The following is a 16,776-nucleotide window of genomic DNA, read 5'->3' on the forward strand; positions in this document are numbered from 1 at the left end:
CAGCAGACTCACATGTGTTTGTGGAAAAAGTCCAAGACTAGCTTATAGCCCCTCTCGTACTCCTTCTTCACCTTTTCCTGCTCGAGATCGCCGCGCGCAGCCATGAATCCGTGCACCTGGTCTGGGAACCATTCAATAACATGAGGGACCTTGAGGCCCTTCTCCCACTGCTCCACCTCATCTTTGCTCTCTTCCCCTGAAGGGAGCATGATGTAGGGAATGGTGACACCTGGTGCATCGTCTTTGGCAATCATGGCTGGGTGGCAAGCGGCTGCAACCTTGAACTTGGTGCCCTCTTGGGACGAGAGGTTGACAATCTGATCATGTCAGGCAAATTCAGTCAAGTCAGGGTTCGATTGGGCTTACCTTTCCGCCCCAGCAGTACCCAAGAATCGCCCACTTTTCAATGCCCTTGCTCTTTCCCAGCTCTTCTACAATCTTTGGGATCCGCGGTAGCGTCTTTGGCGGAGCTGCTAGCGTATTGAAGAACTCTCCTAGTTTCTGGCCCTTCTCCTCCTTGTCCGGTGGGTACCAAGAGATGTCAGCCGGCTTGCCCTCAACTGCGAAGAAACGAGGTAGGATGTCAGCGTACATCTCACAATCTTTTCGCACGTGATCACTCACAGAAGTCAGGGATGAAGACTTGGTAAGGATGCTCCTTGTCGGTGTAGGCGAGTATGTCGGCACCTTGAAGAGTCTGGTTGAAGAAGCCGAAGATGTCGTAGACGACGAGGATACCCTGCTTTGCGTCCTTGGGCCCAGTGACGTCTAGGGTTGAATGTTAGAAGCTGATAGGAGTTGCGGCGAAGATTACTTACACGTCTTTAGGCCATCAACTTCAATGTAGTCCCCCTTTGGCGAATATCCCTTGCTAACAACAGCAGGTGTGTTGCAGCAGGCCTGCGATTGTGTAGATTGAGTAGACATTTTCTTCTTATTCTCACACCTAGGCGTAACAGGAGCTTTCCAAACCAGCGGAGTTGCAATTGAAGGATGTAGAAGTCTAGAGGCGATTCCCTGAGGATTTGGGACCGCGGCTTGAAGTGGGGAACGCAGGCGTGACGTGCTACGGGCGAGAGCACGCATTCTGCTGGGCGGCGGCGGGAATCGGTCAAGCTGCTGGCGTCGATTTGGTTTAGCGAGACAATTTATTAAAATCTACCCCACTGATGATGTCACCAAGCGCAATCAAGTGAAAGGAGCTTTGTGGAGCCGAGGTGATCGTGCCGGCCTGCAAAAGACTTCTTTATATGGAAGAAATATGTATACGCGCGCTTCAAAGCTCGCGCTCATTTTACAGCACCTCTAATCAGACTAAGCATCTAGGTTAAGCCTCTCTAATAGTGAATCAATCTTGCCCAGCAAGATTTGATAGTTCATTGCGTCCTGCAGGAACTCATCACTCGCAATCTCACCGTCAAGGGTTCTAACGGCACCAGCAGCAATCTGCTGCTCTACCGACACGTAGTTGTCGTCTTGTACTTTCTCCGAGACCTTGTCATCCAAGCCAAAGTCATCCATAGCGTTGACTAAATCTTCCTCAGAAGTGGCCTTGACTGCTGCGTTCTCGTCCATCATCTCATCCAGGCCGCTATCTTCGAAGCGAAGTCTAAAACGCTCGGAGAGATAGTACCGAATATCATCCACCAATTCAACCGTGTCTGTTTCTTGACGCGCTTTCACTCTGTTCGCAGACTCTAGCACAAGCTCTGCGAACTCTGGTTGGTCTATATAATGCTCGAGACGATATGCAATATACCGCGCTGCAAATTCCTCTAAACGCTGCACCCTTGTTTCCCAGCCACTGCGTATAACTTCGTAGATATCGACGGCTTCATCTGCATCTGTCTCACCGCGAGGGTTATCTGATTCTACTGCAGAAGTCGAGCCATTGCCGAGAGCCGAAATGATGATGGCGGCACGTTGCTTCAGCTTCTCGATGAAGAGCTGGTCCGCCGCAAAGAGGACATCGATCGCGATATCGAGGCCAAAGTCTGCGCGCTCCGTGTACATGAACGTCAGTATCGTCTCGAGGACTGCGGGTGAGCAATCTATTGTGACGATTTGGAGGTGCGGTGTAACTTGTGCCTCCTTGAACTGCGAACTGAACATGGTGAGGAAGTACTCGGACCGTAGTAGCATCGCACGATGCGCTGGAAATATAGTAGACTTGCGTGGTAGCCGTTGTCGCGAGGGTGACCGCGATCGGATTGGTCCTACGGGAATCCCCAGCAGGGGACCAGTCGTGTTGCGAACGGGAGGCGTGGATGACCCCGCAGGTCCCAGTGGGTCATCAGTCCGACCTGAAAACCCTTCCTCTTCATCGTCATCCGCTCGTAGTAATATATCAGCAAAGATGGAGTTTTCTCGATCCCACTGTATGTTGTTCACCTTGGCCGTATCCACGACCCTCTTATTCTTTAGCACGTTCTCCTTGAACCAACTTTCTAGCTGATCTCGGCCCCTGTCTAACTCTTCCGCTCTGCGTTGGCGCAACAGCCGCCTGTCAGACACCTCTGTGATATCCTCGAAAAGCCGTTCTATCTCTAATTGTCTACCAATCTTATCGATGCCGTCTAATACAAGAAGCTCTTGCTCATCACTTAGTCCGAATAGGGCTCTCCGTATTGACACCTCCTGAAAGTACAAGTACTGTAGTGCTACGCCTAGTGACTCGGCCGGTATCGTATCTGGTAACTTCCATGACGATGTCGATGGTGCTGCTGCCAGCTTCTTCGCGAAATAGGGCGACCGCGCCGCTAACAGAAACTTGTGTAGGTGAAAGCTTTGATCGTAGGCGGCAATTGTAATATCGGCGGTCGCTGGTGTGGATCGCGTGAGGAGCGAGGTTATGTGCGCAGCGAGGGGCTGCAGAGGGTTTGTCGATTTGGCGTAGTCATAGGATAAGAGTAGGTTTCGTATTCGGTCGTTGAGGGCGTTGTATAGGCATCGCTCGCCCTGAAAGGTATCACGTTCGCACAAGGCACCGTTCTCAAGCAGCAATCGTATAACTTCGTAGTGTCCGCAAAGACTAGCCTTTACATACCGCGGTCAGATGTCTGCTCAAACCAATGGCGGGGAGCAGTGGCTATGCTTACTAGGATTAGGGGTGTATAATCAAACTTGTCTCTGGCATTGATGTTGACGCCGGTACTGATCATTTCCTGGCAGACCTTCAAGTCGCCTCTCCTGCATGCTTCGCAGAAGAGTCGGAAGTCGTTGGAGACATCGAGCGGGTTCTCTTCCTTCAATTGGCCGGACGAAATGGCCTGGGCTTCCGTCGCGAGCGCAGCCTCAATCTCGTACTTCTTCTTGACCTCCATAGCCGTGTAGTAGCAGCCCTGGTGGCGTAACAGCAAGAGATGGCGGCTCCATCATGTCAAGCGATTGCAAATGACGACTTGGTGGCGGGTGGGGCGGAGATCGGAGTTGGCAATCGATAAGCGCAGAGCCCCCTGGCAACTCAGGCGCCGATGCTGACTGAGGCTCGTGCGAAGTTGGTTGCTGGTTCGACGAGCCCCTAGCGTAAACACCAAAACAAGGCGCCGCAGCTTGGGTCTCAGGTCGCCTACCAGTGCATTGCATACCATCTCGCACCACTAACATAGCAGCATCCCTCACCTGACAGCATCTCCTAGTTGTTGCATGTTTTCTGCGCAATAGCAATATTTACACCATGCCCGAGGACGACAAATACGATGTTCTGGAGAAGATTGGTGCGCTATTCCATAATCAACTCGTCCAGACTGTATAGATATACTGACATGTCGGTAGGCCATGGCTCCTTTGGAATCATCCGCAAGGTCAAGCGCAAGTCGGATGGCTATGTAAGGAACCAAGTCTGCATTGTGCACCCCAATTCGCTAACCGTAGCATAGATCCTCTGCCGAAAGGAAATCAGCTACCTCAAGATGTCTCAGAAGGAGCGCGAGCAACTCCAATCCGAGCTGTCCATCCTCAAGGAGCTCCGACACCCCAACATCGTCGCCTACTTCGAGCGCGACCACATCAAGGCGTCACAAGACCTGCACCTATACATGGAATACTGTGGAAATGGCGATTTGGGCCGAGTCATTCGGGACCTGAAGAACAAAAACCAGGTGTGCGAGGAGGAGTTTGTGTGGAGCATCTTCAGCCAAATTGTCAGCGCGCTGTACCGCTGTCACTATGGTGAAGACCCGCCTGCCGCTGGCCGTAATGTCATGGGACTCGTTGCGAATGCAAAGCCTGTCCGAGACTCAAGGAGGCCCATGATCCTTCATAGGGATCTTAAGCCAGAGAACAGTGAGTATTTGGACATACAACGTCACTCCAACCGCACGTACTAACGACAAAACAGTCTTTCTCGGAGATGACAATTCAGTCAAGCTAGGCGACTTTGGCCTCTCAAAGATCCTCCAATCCCATGACTTTGCATCCACATATGTTGGCACGCCGTTCTACATGTCCCCCGAGATCTGCAAAGCCGAGCAATACGGCCCACATTCCGACATCTGGGCCCTTGGGTGTATTATATATGAGATGTGTGCGAAGACCCCGCCATTCAATGCAAAGACGCACTTCGAATTGATCCAAAAGATCAAACTGGGTCGCTATCCAGATATCCCCGCATGTTACTCGGCCGAATTGCGAAAGGTCATTGCTAGTTGTTTACAGACGACACCCGACCATCGCCCGGATACTGCAGCACTATTAAACCTCCCCATCGTGAAGCTCATGCGCAAGGAGCAAGAGGTTGTCAAGCTCGGTCAGGATCTGAGAGAACAGAAGATGCTCGCCGCGCGACGAGAGAAGGAGGCCAACGAGGGGATTGGACGTATACGGAAGGAGATCGACGACCAACTGCGACGTGAGTGGGAGCTAAAGGCCCGCTTGGAGATTGAGCGGCAAGTAAAGGTACAGACCGAACAGCGGGTCCAGAGGGAGCTGGCGCAACTCCAGTCAAAATTTGAAGAGGAAGTCAATAAACGGGTGGAAGCAGCACTCAAGAAGTACCCGAACCGGTTGAGCACCTCGCCCAAGCTGGCTCCTCGATCAAATACACCGCTCATGCCAGCGACCGAGCAGGGAGCTCTGTTCCCTACAGACCTTGAGACAGCTATCATGAACGGCTCGCAAAGCACGGTAGATACCAACTCTGACTTCGCCAGCGGCACGGACATGTCCTCTCTTTCCCTCGATGACTCCACCGAGGACGTCACCGTCAAAGCAAAGCCCAAACGCGCGTCTCGTGCTCCCCTCTCCCGCGCGAGGACTATGTTCGCGCAGCCAGCGTCGCCCATGGACGTACAAATGGCCGACCTTTCCCCCGCGCCAGCATCACTCGCCGGTCTCTCTCTTTCTCCCCGCCGTAATCAACAACCGCGCCAGAACATCTTTGCCGCAGCGAAGGAGGGCGCGAAGAAGTGGGAAGCAGAGGTCCCTCCATCTCCAACTGACGCCGAATGGAACGGCGACTTCGACGATGACGATGACTTGCCAGTTCTGCCCTCGCCTACCCGTACCCGCAGTGCCTCAGGCGGTCGATTAGGGGGCGAAGATCCCTTCAAAGCTCTTGCGAATGCTCAGGCCCCACTACTGAAGGCGAACCACCGGCTGGGCAGTACACCCAATCTACATGCGCCCAAGGCAAGCAAACCACGTCCTGCCTCAGCTGTTCCAATTGTGGCCACATCACCGAGCCGTCCAAAGTCAAAATCTGCCGATGCCCTCTCGACATCGCCTCGTAAGACAGGCCTTGCCGCGAAGTCAGCACCCTCCGTTGGCCTCCCTACTAAGAGGGGCAACGAAGCCATTCGGATCCAAGCGATGCGTAACAACGGCGGCATCCAGGGCCGAACCCTCGTTGAACTACAGCAAGCGCGTGGCATCCCAGCCCAAGCCATGAGTGAAGACGAGGGTAAGAAGGGCTTCGGATTCGGTAGGAGAAGCCCAGTCAAGGGACGCAGTGCAGGCACGAGTCCCCCGGCAGTCTGGGACCCAGACACGGAGCTCGAGATGCCTAGCCCTTTTATTGTGCGAAACAAGCGCATGGTTCGGTGAGCCAGTGCGAGCTAAGGGCTACGATTATCACAACGACATTGGTACAACGATGCGCACACACATAGGCGATCAAGACTAAGGATGAGAGATGACCAAAGACGCAGGATTGCGACCTGGATACGCGTTTGGACAAGAGGAAAATGGGGATTATGGCGTCCGGCATGAGCGAGCATTGTCTTGCATCCCGTCTTACTATTTCTTCCCTTTGTCATGAAGGCATCATTTTCTGGGTTTTTTTGTTTACCGCCTCATCTCAGCCAGCATACTAGCATCTTTCGGCGATATGGTTGACAGGATAGGCGTTAAGGACGGGTTGGATCCTCGGGTTTATTGTACGCTTGTTATCTCTTATTTGAATTTTACCGCAATCTTCAAGTGATCCATGGTGTCCCTTTCTCCTACTGGTGACGCCGCAATGCATTCGGGTATCATATTCTGTATTGCTGTCTTCTTCAAGCCCTTCCACTCAGTGCACCTTCGACCACACTCCAGTGATCTATAGCCCTCTTAACCAATCCCTTCAACTCCTCCCTGTTCACAATCCCACCCCCACTCTTCTCCACTCTCCTAATCATCGCATCGTTTGTGCCCTTCCCTGCGCTGGCACAGTCCACAACCACAGTCACACTCTCCCGACAAACCGCCTCCTCAAATGCATCTGGATCACTCAGGACCCAATCCTCGCCATCCCCCTTTTCAGCCTCTTGCCTACCCTCAAACACCGCGAACGAACTAGGAACCGGTAGACCTCGTAAGCGCAGTCGTCGCGCCTCCTTGGGGCTGTCTGAACACAGTATCCCCTCGTATTCCTCGTCAAAGTAGGCGCGTGGGATGAGCGTATCCCTCAACGCAGCGAGAATAGCGATCCAAGATGCATCCAAGGCGTTGCCGTCTATGGAGATGAAGAAGACATCCAGATACAAGACCCAGTATCCCTTCAATTCCGTTTCAGCTGGGACGTCGGGATCTTCGGGATTGGTGGACGGTTGGTGTAGTATTCGGAGATCCGAGGCGCGAAGGAGGCGTGTGCTATGTAGGAGGGAGCGTATGCGAGTTATGAGGGTTTGCGCAAAGGTAGACGGTGCGTTGCCGGGGATGTGGGATGGTGTGCTGCCAGTGGATAGTTCGACATTGGGTACGAGTAACCGCGCCGCCTCTACTTCATTTCCATCGTCGGCACTGTCGTCATTGTCATCGCTCCCTCCTGCTGTTAAGACAGGATCCGCGAACGTGCCTGGTATGTCCTCCTCCTTCAGTATTTCTGCCCGTACACCGCAGACTACGGTTGTGTTGCCTAATCGTACGACGGCAGAGCCATTGCAGTGCGTCAAGCTTCCAGTGTTTATGCCCGGTGTTCTGAACTCATGTGCTGTGCGGCCATTGGCGCGCAAGGTCCTCTTAGACTGGTCTGACGAGAGGTGTGCTTGGAGAAATGGATGCGAGGACACGGCTGCGAAGATAGGGCGAGGAAATGTGAGAGCAGGTGGAGGAGCCGATGCTGCTGCCGCCATCGTGGAGGATTTAACGTGTCGTCTTAAATCGAAGGAGGCAGATTGCTAGGGTTTGGTTGTTTTAGCTTGAATGGTGATGATGTTCCGCTAGAAATTTTGGAGCTTGAGCCTCGAGCTAAGTTTAAGCTTAATTTTGGCGGGGCATGGCGGATGATCAGGAAACGAAGCCACAAGCTCTCTCACTTCTTTTGATAGTACGGGAATCGGCTCGTCTTTACCAAATATTGAGGATTCGAATTAAAAGAATTATATTAGAATTATAGCTACACGTCCATTACTCTCACGGGCTATTCCTCCACAACACGAGTCTCCGCCTTAACCTGAACTCAGCCCAGCCTTTCCAGCTTGTTGAATCGGAGTCCACTTGCCCTCCTTCTTGAACTGGTCGCCCCTCATAATCCCCTCCGCCAAATTTGCGATCAAATAGTCTCTTCCTTTAATAAGCCACACCATCTGGCTCGGCACTCTGTACCCCGCAAACGCGCCGACACCCTTCTGCGTCCCAATCGGGCAAATCTGCTGCTCCTTCAGATCCGGGGTGTGGTGTCTGTCTCCTTTGTGTGCTTCTCCAGTAATGTGGGCGATCAGGTCGTTCTTGAGGTTCGTCATTGCGACGGGGACAGCGCTGTAGATATCAATCACACCGCCGCGAGTGTAGGAGCCTACGTCGCCAACGGTGTAGATGCGGGAGGCAGACGAGTGCTCAACACGGAGGGTTTGGGGGTTACAGGCGAGGCGGTTGCGATTGTCGAGCCATTCTTTGGGAAGAAAGCTGGTGTTCGGTCGCGTACCGGTCGCATCGATGTAGATGTCCGCTTCGATGGTTTCGCCGTTCGAAAGCTCGACTCTTGTCTTTGCTCCTTCTTGATCTCCTACTTTGGTCGCTGAGACGACTTTGGTGTTGTAGGTGACATCGCATCCAAGTCGCTGTAGGAACTGTTGTGCTGTCTTGGCGATCGATTCGCGGAGAACGGGCAGTAGCTTCTTGTCGCCGCATATGAGTGTGACCTTCGCTTTCGGATTCTTAGGCGCAGAAGCCATGAAGCCTGGCTTGCCATTCAGGATCTCAGCGACTTCACCCGCGGTCTCAACGCCGACTGGCCCTCCACCTCCAACGACAACCGTCTTGGCGTTTTTCAGGCTCTGCTGAAAGACATCGTAGGTCGACTCAAGCGCAGCAGCGTTAGTCGTTTGCGTAAATAGCGGGCTAGGCGTTGTAAAACCGGTAGCAACAACAAGCGCAGAGTAGGGAATTGATTGCTGCTCCCCTCCCACAGTCGTAACAGATACCGTCTGACCAGCAGAATCAACATGCGTCGCCGAACCTTGTACGAACTTGAATGTTGAGGAAGCATAAGTAAATGCCGGCTCAATTGGGTAGAAGATCTTGTCTGCGGGCATCAGCTGCTTCGAGACGCACGCTCTCGGTGCCGCAATTCTCCAATAGAGGTCTTTGGACGGATTGACAATCGTAACATTGTACGTAACGCCTTCTTTCTTGGGTAGCTGTGGGATAACGTGCTTGAGAGCATAATGCGCTGCGCTTATGCCCGCAAAGGAACCGCCCAGGATGAGTATGGTTTCGCTCATATTGCTGTATGCTGAGAGAACGCGCTGGGTAAGGGTATCAAGAAGGATGAAAACACGGAAGGAGATTGAGAGTACGGCGCAAAGTTAATCGAGTATGTGACGCGCTCCAGGGCTTGTTATAGGATTATAGGCGCCAGGAACGCCTTAGGACTTTTGGTTGGGGAACCGACAGCGGGATATCAACGGAGAAGCGCAAATGTTCGATTTGAAGCAGACACATCCCAACAGGAATATATAGCTTCTTATACCCCCTGTTTGACGTTCGCTGTCTGCTTGCTTGTTATGCTTATCAATTGCATGACTGTGTTGTGCATACATTGAGTTGGCACCAATGTGAGATTCCCTCTTGGCTGCGTTCCTAGCCACATCGCGTTTAGGCTCACTCCAGCCCTGCTAGCCGAGCTGACTGTAGCCGATCCGGGTGGATGATGACATGCTCAAGGTTATGAAATTAGTCGCATGTTTATCATGAAATCATGTTCTGGCGTGCCATTTCTAAAAAGAGGACGCGAGGTGGCTCTATCTCGAAGAGCGGCTCAAGAATGGGGAACTAATATGAGCTTTCAACGAGTAATCATATTCATAATTTGCACAACACCGTCAAAAGAGGCCCAGGAAGGTGACGTGGGTAGCGTGCTAGGACTTTATTCATTCCGTATCTTTTTCGAGACATAACGCCAGTCCGGTATCCGCATGCAAGACCCGCTGCGACAGCCAGCTGAAAAGGTCGTCAATTGCATAGAAGCGTAAGAGGCTTCCATACCAAAATACATTCGGTAGGTCGTTACTGCACATGCACCTTCCGAGGCTCTACCACCTTGTCCCTCCGGCTGTTCAGTAGACAAGCGCTTACTCGACTTCAGTCTTTGACTCGAAGTTCTCTCCCGCAACGAGATCCGGGATGTCGTCATCGTCATCCTCATCGTCGTCATCCTTCTTGTCGCCATCCTCGCCCTTCTCCTTCTGCATGCTCTGGTAGCTCTCGGCGAGTTTGCGCAGCGATGCAAGCGAGTCGGGGCCGAGCTGGTTGAGGATGCCGGGGACGAGCTCTGTCAGCTCCTTGTCTTCGCCGTGGCCGTAGATGGCGAAGGTGTTGGCCGGTACCGAGGCGTGGACTGCACCAATGTTAGCACATGACCAACTGCTTCATCGCAATGTACGAAAATCATGGAGATGACCCACCCTTTGGTGCCGAGAAGTGGATGACGTTTCCGTCGCTCTTGAACATGTTGACCTCCTCAATGGCCTGGATTGGCTGTACATTGAGCTTCTTGAGCGCTGTCTGTAGCTTTTTGTCGTCGGTGCCGGCGCTCTTGTGCACCTTCTTGATCTTCCTGCGGGGAGTGCCCTTGCCTCTGCATTGCCCAATTAGCCCCAAGTTCTGATTCTCCAATTTATTCCAACATTGCAAGGTATGAAGGTAGTTTTGGTGGTTCGCGTGTTGGTGCCGAGGATTGAGGCGGGGCCGTCGAAGATGGAGATGTCTGCTTACCCTATTCACACGCATGTTAGCCCACTGTATACTCTATATATCCAGTATAATGATTTCTCAAAAGCTCTTCAGCTTAATAATGGAGGGAAGAACATACCAATACGCACTGACGCTTGCATACGCGCCAACTTGGCCTGATCCATATTTGCGGTGGAGGGGAAGTACGACTGGTGAAGAGCTGTGGCGGCGGGACAGTCAGCTGCGGGTTCAGAAAAAAATCCGAGAGAATGAAAGAGAAGCCTGTAACGAGTATAAGCTCGGTACTCACCTAGATTCGGGATCGTGCGCGGGGAGTCGAACGTGAGAGTGGTGTTGAAGTTGATGCGGGCATCGGAGAAACTCACCGGATGCGCCGATTGTGTGCCTCGCTTGCGAAGCTTAAATCCCCGCAGCCTCAAAATCGACGGTTCCCGTGAACTGAACACTAAGTATAATCCATGCATTTATTCAAAGTAGCGCATACAGTCAACCATTGATACTACGATAATGGTCATCACTGTAACCGATCAATTGCTTACTGCTAGATGCGTCTTAAAGACTTTTCAGGCTGCGAGAGTCAAAGGAAAGATTGCACATGCATTGAGAGCACCAAGTGCTTCGAGCCTTGGAGGCATCTGATGAAAGACTTTCTAGGAATTGGTATAATGCAACATGGACTGTCAGAACGCTAATTGTCATCCCTCTCTGCTCGACCCACACACTCTACAGCATGGCCATTCCAGCCAGGCCAACAGCACCCAACACCCATGAGACGGCCTTGGCCTGTGCTGCAGCGCCCTTGCTACTTGAAGGCGTTGCTCCAGTCGCGCTTGTACTTGGGCTCGCGTTTGTGGACGATCCGTTTGGATTACCAGAAATGTTTTCCTGACTGACGCGCACATTCGTGTTGTTCTTGCAATTGTTATTGTAGTCGGTTTGGGAGAGTTGCGTGTTCACTAGTTTGACGTCGGCGCACTACGTGGAGATCAGTGACCGTTCTAGGTCAGCTTTGGGGGTATCAAAGGCTTACCTGGTAGAGACCGCCACTCTCGTGGTTGTTCGAAACTACTTGAATCGAAGCCAGCGTTCCATCCGAGACGTTGAGACTTGTGGGCAGACTGATTGAACCGATGCAGAAGTTCCCCAGGCCGTCGACGGTGAGTTGTTGGCGTGCAACAACGCTGAAGCCTGATCCCGGGTTGTCACCGATAGCCACGTAAACTGCGATATTAGTTTGCGGGTGGCCCATGTTAAGCTGAATGGGGCCACCGCTAATGGGGAAGTCGGTGCGCTGCTTCTGGACATCGTTGAAGCCTCCGCATGGAAAGTTACTTTCTACATCGTCGCTGAACCCACGCGCTTTCGGGAAGGTGAGCTGGAAGTGGGCCAGGGTGAGAGGAAGGAGAGAGAGGGCGACGAATGTGTTGGACAGCATTTTGGCGATTGAGAACTTGTACGAGATAGGAATGGGTATGTGGAGGGAGCAAGGTTGATATAGGACGAGGGAGGTCTTTCGAGCTCGTTTGTTGACCGCGACAAATTAATGTGAAGAAAGAAGCTCAACTACAAACAGCAAGAAATTTCCTGGGCATTCTACCTTATTTATTGCACTCCAGCGATGGTGCTCCCCCGGCATGCCGTGCATTCCGTGCCAGTAGGTTCGCGTGGCTGGCGCGTCAAGCCATGGGAGCATGTTGTTTCAAGCCGCGGGAGGCCCCAAGCAGATCCAGTAGGTGAGCAAGATTCTGCATCAGCGGCGGCACTTGCTAAAGTCAGCCATCCAGGTATAGACCGTGTTGGATGATATGCAGGTGCCGTGGTTGAGCAAGTTTCTTACCAAAGCAGTGGTTTAATAGGCAGCTACTAGCGTCGCGACAGGGGTCCACTCATGCTAGCACATTCAACCTGCACAAGTTCCACCGCGTTGACAGATTCGAGGCGCGGGAACAATGTCAGGGATGCGGAAAACACGTGCCATGTTCTGCAAGCAAGTCTTTCGTGTGCCTTGTACATTTGTAAATTAGCCCTGCGGCAACAGATGACTCTATTCGAGAGCTATCTTGATATTTCAGATCCCACACAGGCTATCGATTGGCCTCAAACCCTGCTATATCACCGACAAGACATGTCCTTTGCTTTACTCGAAAGGAAGACGAAGCTGGGTGAACCTCACGGAACCTGCCGTGTCGCCTCATTCAGTCATGTAACCACCGTGATTCATTCACATGCTCATAACCCCTTGATTGAACCTGCCAAATCCTAATTCACCAATGAATGCGCCCGCTAGAACAGACAAGAAATAGCCGACGTTGTATGTCATCACAGCCAACATGCTGTGCGAGCGTTAGCAAACAATATTGGGTCGCCCAACTCGCTACAGGACTTACAGAAGGTAGCCAACGGCCGCTGCGATGGTCATCAACAGTGCTCGCGGAAGGTCGACGCTAAACCTCCATGGCTGAGTGTGCTTGACCGGCGCTGACACGATCCTTACGTCCTCTTGTACTCCGTTGGTTGTGAGGATCCCAGTCATGGAGTTGCCGTCGTTCATAGCCTGGTCGGAAACCGTCTTCTCACCAGCAACAACAACGTATCTCCGTTTCAGGGCGCTTTCCATTGCCTTGGCTTCAAGGAAAGACTTGGCTGTGAAGATGGCGCGAAGAGAGATGGCAAGCAGGATGAGAAAGATGCATGTTCCCGCGTATTGACCAGCATTTTGTGGGGTCCATGATTTCGAGTAGAGAGGTGTGTTAGTCGCTGTCATGAAGGCCATTTGCATCATGCCGTGTGAGGTCGATTCCATGCCCGCCATTGACTCCATCGACTCCGTTGACGACGACGGCTCGTGACCCCCGTGAGCGACCATTATTGCGGTTTAAAGCGACCGTGTTCGTAAGATCTTGGTTCTTGCTTGGTGATGAGTCTCTCAGAGACTCTGTGGGTTGCTGCGCGGAGTGGTCAAATATTAAGGATCAGGTAGTGGGTTCCAGACTGTCGTTCGAATGGTACGGGGAGCACGATTGCTTTAAGCTTCTATGGGTCGGTGTGGGGTTACACCTTGGCTGTTCGCAATGAAACCCGAGGCAGTATGTTCGGATCAATGCATACGTTAGGCTGTCGATAGGTGAGCGTGAATGCGTAGGTTTTTGCGACAGTCAAGAGATGTCAAGCCTGGGCTGAGGCGTGAAGTGTCAGAACGAGGGCCAGCGGCAGTTAGAGGCGTAGACTGCCCCTTGTATGTAGCCAGGGGCGACGTACACCAACATGCGACATCTGTGTGGCCATGACAAGCCGCGCAGAGCCTACGGGAATGGAAGCGACGTCCAAAGAGCCGTGAAGGGAGGGAGCGACTTTGAGCAGATTTAGCCGCTTTTGGCTAGCGGCCGATGCGTTGATAACGCCACGGCCTGGATAGCGCCCGACAGGCCTCGAACAGTCCCCCGCGACACACAATGACTTTGTATTGAGAGGGACAGTCGGCTGGTGCTGCAGTACCTAAGCATGTCAGCCGCTACCAGGACCATGGCTGACCATGGCTGATGACACTGGTGGTTTACCTTCTATCGAACTACCTCCTCTCAGCTTTGACTGTTTGTCACCCACCAACCTAGCGAATCTTCAATCGATTCATCTGGTGCCAGCGAAAGGCCACAGTGTAACACCATCCAGCCAGTGCAACAGAAAAGAGTGTGACGACTGCAACCATGCGATAGAGAACCAAGGCCAGCTCCAGTCCTTCTAAAACGGGTAGTCACACATTCCGGTTTGCAATCATAACACTGTAGGCAGTCCACACCCCGAGGTCCCAGGAAGACAAGACACGCAAACGACACGGGAGGTCGCCATAGCGCACCATCACCAGACACCATGAGCCACACCCACATGTCCATGGGGCACATGTCCAAGCTGCCAGCCCTCACAGACTTTCCAAAACTGTACTACGCAGTTGTTGGAACCGCAGTCGGCGTTGCTACTTTGGTCAATCTCTATACCTACATCTTGTACAGACAGCGACTATCTGCAGCAAGAACGGGATCACAAACGCCTGCCAAGCCAAAGTCATGGCTTGCTCTTGGGAGCGCAACACTGTTCGCCATCACCCGTGAAGCCTCCAACTTCTCAGTCCGTATACTATTGAAGGACCGGATACTCAGACTACCTACAGTTGGTCGAGCCGCCTTGATAACCGCCAATGTGATTGTCTTGGTTGTCCTCTGCCTTTATGGACTGGATTTGAACAACCGCTTCACTCGGGAAGACGTTGGATTTCGATGTGGCGTTATTACAATCGGACAACTTCCGCTCATCTTCATGCTTTCGGGCAAGAACAACATCATTGGATTCCTCAGTGGCGTTAGCTATGAACGTCTCAACTGGATACATCGGTGGTGCGCCAGATGCATGTTGCTCACGGCCACTCTCCACATGGGTTACTTCTTCAGCGCGTGGGCTCCGTACGACTACATCGGCTATCAACTCAAGAACAGCAAGATTGCCTGGAAAGGACTTGCCGCTTGGTGCACGTTGGTGTGGATCGTCTTCAGCTCCATGACTCCTATCCGCGGCTGGTGCTACGAGCTCTTCGTCATACAGCACGTGGTCTCGTTTGCACTTCTCCTTGCTTTTGTATACATCCATACCCCCATCGAGATGAACGTCTACGTCTGGCTATCCGTCGGTCTATTTTCCTTCGACCGCGTCTTCCGAGCTTTGCGAGTAGTATACGCCAATTTCTCCGTGTTCCACCCCTCACAGAAGAAGCAAGGTCATTCGGGGGGCTTCTTGACATGCAAAGCGGAATTCTCCCCTCTCCCGCACAACACAACTCGGGTCGTCATCCGTAACCCTCCTATCAGTTGGAGGCCTGGTCAGCATGTGTTCTTGTCCTGCCATTCCGTCGTCCCCCTGCAAAGCCATCCTTTCACTGTGGCGTCGATTCCCGAAGACGGACGGATGGAGTTCCTAATCAAGTCCGAGAGCGGTGGCACTAGGCGCATCTTCAGGCATGCCGAGAAGGAGCATAGCGGATCTGGGGCATCTCTCAGGTATGTTTTGCGTCCTATTCTCATTTTGATCATCATCTAACCAACAATGTTAGACTTCGAACGGTGGCAATAGAAGGCCCTTACGGTTCTCACAGACCACTGCGCCAATTCGATAGTATCGTGCTATTCGCTGGCAGCACGGGTGCTACCTTCACCATGTCTTTACTTCGCGATATCGTCCAAGGTTGGAAAGAGAACATCAAACTCGATTCAACAAGCAAAAGCGCATCATTCTTTAACAAAAAAAAGGGTGCCGTTACACGCCACATCCGTTTCGTATGGGTAGTCAAGAGCAAGGGACAGCTTAGCTGGTTCGCTGAACAGCTGTCATCCGTCTATTCGGATTTCCAGTCTCTACAAGAGCGATTAAGAGATATCAAACTCGAATTGACAGTATACGTCACCTGCGACGACTCATTCACGGAAGAACATAAGTCTCTCCTATCCACTATCACCGCTCCCAATCCGAATTCCGCGCCACGAAAAGCTCCCGAGCACGGGACCGTCGAGTACCGAGGACGCCCACAGTTAGCAGGATTAGAAGGCAAATCAAACAACGAGAAAGAGACAGTCCGGGAACTGACGAGCATCGATTCGGAGAATCTGGATGTCACGCAAAACGCCTGCGGCCCAGACGGGACATGTTGCTGCCGAAGCACCGTTGACGAGAACGCCCCGTCAGGCAGCAACGCGATATGCTGTTGTTGCTCCAGTCCCAGCGAGCTTTCCAATCCGAGACGAACAACGAGTCGGCCCATATCCCGCGCATCCTCGACCCCTACGTCGTCCCACAAACAAAGACTTCTAGTCCACCCTGCGATATCCGTCTTCGCCGGAAGACCCAAGACGAGGGACATCATCCGCAGGTCGCTCGAGCAGGCGCTGGGCGAGTCCGCGGTCGTGGTATGCGGGCCGCAGGGCTTGGTGGCTGATGTCAGGCACGATGTATGTTCACTCAGCGATGAACGGGCGGTGCATAAAGGGACGGGCGCGCAGGGTATATATCTCCACACGGAGAGTTTTGGGTATTAAATATATTTTATTATATAGTTTTGATATATCACGAATAGGTATTACATAAAAAGTAAGCTACTCAAAAGCCGGTAAACCCCTCTAC

The 16,776-nt window shown here is 52.4% G+C and overlaps 9 protein-coding genes across 9 annotated transcripts; 2 read left to right on the top strand and 7 right to left on the bottom strand.

Annotated features, from left to right (window-relative positions):
• Positions 1–8: 8 nt before the first annotated feature.
• Positions 9–927, bottom strand: K460DRAFT_269278 (uncharacterized protein; the record flags this gene model as incomplete). The annotated part of the gene is made up of 4 exons (XM_040927552.1): positions 9–317; positions 367–560; positions 625–768; positions 819–927. 4 exons carry the CDS (start codon positions 925–927, stop codon positions 9–11), a joined length of 756 nt encoding a protein of 251 aa, XP_040794654.1.
• A 387-nt stretch (positions 928–1,314) lies between these two features.
• On the bottom strand, positions 1,315–3,323 carry K460DRAFT_273486 (uncharacterized protein; the record flags this gene model as incomplete). The annotated part of the gene is made up of 2 exons (XM_040927883.1): positions 1,315–3,036; positions 3,099–3,323. The coding sequence occupies 2 exons, from the start codon at positions 3,321–3,323 to the stop codon at positions 1,315–1,317; spliced, it is 1,947 nt and encodes a 648-aa protein (XP_040794655.1).
• A 353-nt stretch (positions 3,324–3,676) lies between these two features.
• On the top strand, positions 3,677–6,042 carry K460DRAFT_402085 (G2-specific protein kinase-like protein nimA; the record flags this gene model as incomplete). The annotated part of the gene is made up of 4 exons (XM_040936492.1): positions 3,677–3,716; positions 3,775–3,827; positions 3,879–4,284; positions 4,340–6,042. 4 exons carry the CDS (start codon positions 3,677–3,679, stop codon positions 6,040–6,042), a joined length of 2,202 nt encoding a protein of 733 aa, XP_040794656.1.
• Positions 6,043–6,341: 299 nt separating this feature from the next.
• K460DRAFT_299846 (exoribonuclease family protein) lies at positions 6,342–7,600 on the bottom strand. Its single transcript, XM_040929814.1, has one exon. It carries the CDS (start codon positions 7,551–7,553, stop codon positions 6,495–6,497), a length of 1,059 nt encoding a protein of 352 aa, XP_040794657.1. The 5' UTR covers positions 7,554–7,600; the 3' UTR covers positions 6,342–6,494.
• Positions 7,601–7,770: 170 nt separating this feature from the next.
• K460DRAFT_362854 (FAD/NAD(P)-binding domain-containing protein) lies at positions 7,771–9,431 on the bottom strand. The gene has a single exon (XM_040932714.1). The coding sequence runs from the start codon at positions 9,141–9,143 to the stop codon at positions 7,869–7,871; it is 1,275 nt and encodes a 424-aa protein (XP_040794658.1). The 5' UTR covers positions 9,144–9,431; the 3' UTR covers positions 7,771–7,868.
• Positions 9,432–9,831: 400 nt separating this feature from the next.
• K460DRAFT_362855 (nascent polypeptide-associated complex subunit beta) lies at positions 9,832–10,969 on the bottom strand. Its single transcript, XM_040932715.1, has 4 exons — positions 10,908–10,969; positions 10,733–10,819; positions 10,326–10,499; positions 9,832–10,258 (listed from the first exon to the last, which is right to left on the bottom strand). Exons 2-4 carry the CDS (start codon positions 10,776–10,778, stop codon positions 9,993–9,995), a joined length of 486 nt encoding a protein of 161 aa, XP_040794659.1. The 5' UTR covers positions 10,779–10,819; positions 10,908–10,969; the 3' UTR covers positions 9,832–9,992.
• A 157-nt stretch (positions 10,970–11,126) lies between these two features.
• K460DRAFT_325687 (uncharacterized protein) lies at positions 11,127–12,306 on the bottom strand. Its single transcript, XM_040930601.1, has 2 exons — positions 11,645–12,306; positions 11,127–11,589 (listed from the first exon to the last, which is right to left on the bottom strand). The coding sequence occupies exons 1-2, from the start codon at positions 12,047–12,049 to the stop codon at positions 11,338–11,340; spliced, it is 657 nt and encodes a 218-aa protein (XP_040794660.1). The 5' UTR covers positions 12,050–12,306; the 3' UTR covers positions 11,127–11,337.
• A 281-nt stretch (positions 12,307–12,587) lies between these two features.
• K460DRAFT_362857 (Ctr copper transporter-like protein) lies at positions 12,588–13,911 on the bottom strand. The gene is made up of 2 exons (XM_040932716.1): positions 13,002–13,911; positions 12,588–12,947 (listed from the first exon to the last, which is right to left on the bottom strand). Exons 1-2 carry the CDS (start codon positions 13,478–13,480, stop codon positions 12,836–12,838), a joined length of 591 nt encoding a protein of 196 aa, XP_040794661.1. The 5' UTR covers positions 13,481–13,911; the 3' UTR covers positions 12,588–12,835.
• A 585-nt stretch (positions 13,912–14,496) lies between these two features.
• Positions 14,497–16,691, top strand: K460DRAFT_373955 (ferric-chelate reductase; the record flags this gene model as incomplete). The annotated part of the gene is made up of 2 exons (XM_040934627.1): positions 14,497–15,659; positions 15,713–16,691. 2 exons carry the CDS (start codon positions 14,497–14,499, stop codon positions 16,689–16,691), a joined length of 2,142 nt encoding a protein of 713 aa, XP_040794662.1.
• Between the last annotated feature and the right edge of the window lie 85 nt (positions 16,692–16,776).

The sequence above is a fragment of the Cucurbitaria berberidis genome, assembly GCF_010015615.1.
Source record: "Cucurbitaria berberidis CBS 394.84 unplaced genomic scaffold K460scaffold_1, whole genome shotgun sequence".
Taxonomy (NCBI): domain Eukaryota; kingdom Fungi; phylum Ascomycota; class Dothideomycetes; order Pleosporales; family Cucurbitariaceae; genus Cucurbitaria; species Cucurbitaria berberidis.